This window comes from Arachis ipaensis, chromosome B10 (assembly GCF_000816755.2).
Source record: "Arachis ipaensis cultivar K30076 chromosome B10, Araip1.1, whole genome shotgun sequence".
In the NCBI taxonomy this organism is placed as follows: Eukaryota; Viridiplantae; Streptophyta; class Magnoliopsida; order Fabales; family Fabaceae; genus Arachis; species Arachis ipaensis.
The window spans coordinates 16,229,884-16,234,009 of NC_029794.2; the positions used below are offsets into that span (position 1 = coordinate 16,229,884).

Here is a 4,126-nt window from a genome sequence, read left to right on the forward strand (position 1 = left end):
GGCTGGGTCTTTAGTTTTTCTTGGGTGTTCGTTTGATTCTCCGTCGTGAGATCGGTGTCTCGGCCTCGACTTTTGCTGGAAGGTTCGTCTGACCGTTTTGGTTTGACGTGACTCTTCCGAGCCTACTGCGTCTGTTGCGTTCTTCGAGGCGTGCTTTATTAGCTTCTATTTTCGAGGGAGGTGTTTAATGCGAGGGAGCATTTTCCTCTTTTGCCCCTATGAGCCTTACCTTGTTTTAGGGTTATTTGTGTATTTTCGCCCCCCTCCTTTTGTAACCGTTTTGGCCTTCCAATTCCCTCGTTTGTTTTATTTTTTCTTTTTTCGTTCTTTCTTGAAGAAATCTTCTCTTCTCTCTGTGTTACTGTTCTCTGGTGCTTTTTTGCCGCTTCTGCTTCTCAAGCTTCCCCAGGGTCTTTTTCTCCGTTTCTAGGTTGGTGTGATTCTTTTCTTCTTTTTTGTTTTGTGCTATGCCTGTTTTGTATTTGCCATGCGTTGTACTTTGTTATTTCCTTGCTGCATTGTGTTTTCTGCGGTGGTATTTTGAGTTTTGGGGGAGGGGGCTGAGTGTGGTTGTGTTTGGTTAGTAGTGGCGGTGCACCACCGTGTTGGTTTTGGCAGTAGCGGTAGGTTTCTGTTCTTGCTTCTGCGTAGGGTTGGTAGGCTGATGGTGGTGCTCCTCCCTGTTTTAGGTATGCATCGGCGGAGAAATGAGGGTGTTGGTGCTCCCGTGGCTCCCTCCAGGGGCGTCCCCGCTCGCTACACTTGGGTGACTAGCGACGTGTGGGGCGTTCCGTCACGGATGACGGAGGCCGATCTTCAACGCCTCCGTGATCAGGGGGCGATTTGTGGTGGCGGTGAGATGGAGCGGTAGTACGAGCTTGCCCTTCCAGATGCCGACGAGCGTGTCTGTTATTTAAATCTTCATTCGCCCACTGTTCTGGACTGGATGTGGGTTTACGAGTCGATGTTTACACGGCTCGGCGTGCGGTTTCCTTTCTAGCCATTTGTTCAGGATTTGCTGAGTCGGTGTTCCGTGGCGCCGTCTCAGCTTCATCCGAATAGTTGGGCTGCCGTGCGGTCTTTTGAATTGGTGTGCCGGTATCTCGACCTTCCGGCTTCTGTTCCTGTTTTTCTTTTTCTCTTCTTATGCACTCTCCCGACTAAAGAAGGAAAGCATAAGAAAGGATATATGTCATTCCGTGCTTTAGCCTCATCGCCGAATTTTTGGGTTGTTTGAGGATTCCTTTCACGGTTTCAAAAGGGAGTATTTTAAGGTGCGTCCCGTTCAGGGGCATCATCCGTTTTGGTTGTCGCCGGAAGGCGTCCGCCGGTTTCCGACGTACTGGAATTTCCGTGCTGGCCCGTCGGTTTTGACTAAGTTCACCTATGATGGCTTGTCCCAGGAGGATAAGGATGTCGCCAACATTTTGTGGCATTTGTTTGGCGAGCATCCGTTGAATCCTCGGGATGTCATGGGAGACCCCGAGGCTTGTCGGGCGTATATTGGTGTCTGCCCTGTCTCTTTCCTAATTTTTTATGTTTTGTTTTCCCGAGTTTGTAACTTGATTTTTTCTTTGGTTTCTTTCAGTTGAGATGGTTGGTGGGCTGACTTCTTTGGCTAGGTTGAAGGCCGCGATGGGTCGGGAGGAGGGATCTTCGTCTCCTTCTACCCCTGTCTCCAATCCTGCCATGGATTCTCAGCCGGTTTCTCAGGAGGTGGTTTCCTCGGGTGCATGGGCCGATGCTCAAGTTTCTCCTGGTCCTGCAAACTCTTCTGAAGTCGTCGTGGTGACGGCTGCTGAGGCTTTTCGGAAGAGAAAAAGGCCTGAGGACCCGAGCAGCGAGACTTTTGAGGAGGAGGGTTTGGTGCCTAGTGTGATGGATCGTCGTTTCGATGCCCCGGGTTTTATTAATCAACACTTGATGCCTGGTACGGAGCCGTTTTTTGATGGTTACGATGTTTCGTTCCAGGCCAAGTCAGTGTACCGTGCCCTCCTTCAGTATGCTGTCGTTGTTCGGAAGGCTGAGCCCATGATGGCTCAAGTTGGTTTGCTGGATAAGAAACTCCGTCACTCTCAGGCTGAAATGGTTAAGCTGAAGGAGAAGCTTGAGGCTGCCGAGATTGCAAGGGAAAAGGCAATGAAGTCTTCTGAGGAGGCCGGGGCAGAGATTCTCCGGCTTTCCGCGGTTGAGACTTCACTTCTTTCTCAACTGGGTGAGGAGCGGCAAAAGGCTTCTAATACGGGTTCCCAGGCTGCCGTGCTTCTTGGTGAGACGGAGGCTTTGAAGGCCGAGGTTGCTGCCTTGAAGAGGGAGAAAAAGGAGTTGTTGGCTGATGATAAGGATGCGATTGCTGCTACCGAGGAGACGATGAAGGCACAGGCCCTGGTGCTGGCTCCGGGCGTAGACGTGTCCGTGATGGGAGCGTTCAAGACCGTTCGTGATGGCCGGATAGTCGACGTCGAGTAGCTTTATCTCTTTTGTAATTTTGTATTTTTGTCTTGAGACTTGGCTTGTTTTTTGGATATTTTGGTTTGGCCGTAGGCCGTGTAACCGTGACTTCGTAACTCCGGATTTTGTTAAATGACTTTTTCGGCCGTTCGGGCCTTTTTGTATATTCCGTTTAAGACTGTTCCATTTTTTGGTTTATTTCATTCCGTTTGGGATGAGCGGACCGTCGTGTGGTCGTATTTTCGTGGATATCCGTGTGTTGGGCCTGGGGGGTGATCGGTCCCCCAGTCGTGGCCATAGTTTTGTTCCATATTTGGGACATCTCAAAATTGAAGAATTTAGGGATAGCCTTTTAATGGAATTTTATTGATGGGTGGGCCTCGTTAAAACCCTCCGTCTTTGGGGAGAAAGAGTACCCGGGATTGATACTTAAGCAATTTTCAAGAGTTGTAAAATGGGAAGATAAGCAAATTTGAGAGTTGTAAAATGGGAAGATACATAAACAAGTAAAAAGGGGTGACCTAGTTAGGTCGGCCTAGGTGTAGTATCGCCGTAAATTTGCGGCGTTCTAGGTCCTTGGGACTTCGTCGCCGTTAAGCCGTTCAAGTTTGTATGCTCCTTTTTTGATTACCGCCTTGATTCTGTATGGTCCTTCCCAGTTGGGGGTGAGTTTCCCTTCTCCTGGGGGTCGGGGGACCGATGTCGTTTCGTCGTAGGACGAGATCGTTGGTTGTGAATTCTCGTCGGATGACGCCATGGTTGTATCTTAAGCTGATTCTCTGTTTTAGGGCTAGCTCTTTGATATGAGCTATGCTTCTTTCCTCGTCAATGAGGTCTCGTTCTGCTTCTTCGTCGTTACCGCCGACCGTTTTTCTAGGGCTTGGGTCCCCGATTTCTACCGGGATGACCGCTTCCACACCGTATGTTAATCGGAAGGGTGTTTCTCCCGTGGTCGTTTGCGGTGTGGTTCGGTATGACCATAGGATCGATCCGAGTTCGTCGGCCCATAGTCCTTTGGCTTCGTCAAGCCGTTTCTTGAATCCCTTGACGATTATTTTGTTTGCGGATTCCACCTGTCCGTTTGTTTGGGGGTGTTCTACCGAGCTGAAACGGTGAGATACGCGTAGTCCTTCTAAGAATTCTCTGAACTTTTTGTCAGCAAATTGGGTTCCGTTGTCTGAGATAACGATCTCGGGGATCCCGAATCGGGTGATGATCTGTCGCCAGAGGAATTTACGGCATTGGGCTGCCGTTATGGAGGCTAGGGGTTCGGCTTCGATCCACTTGGTGTAGTAGTCTATGGCGACGATGAGATACCGGAGTTGACCGGGTGCCGTAGGGAAGGGTCCGACGACGTTGATCCCCCAGGTGCCGAATGGCCGTTCTGCCGATATGATGCTGAGCTGGTGTGGCGCGGCTTGGTGGATATTGGCGTGCCTTTGGCATTTGTCGCAGCTTTTAACTATTTGTATGGAATCCCGGATAACCGTGGGCCAGAAGTAGCCTGCTCTGATGACTTTTTGGGCTAATGTTTTGCCTCCGACGTGGTGGCCGCAACAACCTTCGTGGATTTCGCAGAGTATGTACTCCGTGTTCTCGGGTTCGACGCAGTTGAGCAGGGGTTGCGAGAATCCGCGTTTGTATAGCTATCCTGTGACAACGGTATAGTTGGCGG

At 50.2% G+C, this 4,126-nt stretch overlaps 1 protein-coding gene across 1 annotated transcript; it reads right to left on the bottom strand.

Moving 5' to 3' along the window:
* On the bottom strand, positions 3,054-3,897 carry LOC107620238 (uncharacterized protein K02A2.6-like). Its single transcript, XM_016322430.1, has 2 exons — positions 3,769-3,897; positions 3,054-3,668 (listed from the first exon to the last, which is right to left on the bottom strand). The coding sequence occupies exons 1-2, from the start codon at positions 3,895-3,897 to the stop codon at positions 3,054-3,056; spliced, it is 744 nt and encodes a 247-aa protein (XP_016177916.1).

What these genes read in the sequence shown, in the direction of transcription:
- LOC107620238 (XM_016322430.1), bottom strand. Translation starts at nt 3,897, where the DNA reads ATGCCAAAGGCACGCCAATATCCACCAAGCCGCGCCACACCAGCTCAG. An exon ending in ACGGCACCCGGTCAACTCCG is followed by an intron (nt 3,669 to 3,768) that starts GTATCTCATCGT and finishes CTCTGGCGACAG; the next exon opens with ATCATCACCCGATTCGGGAT.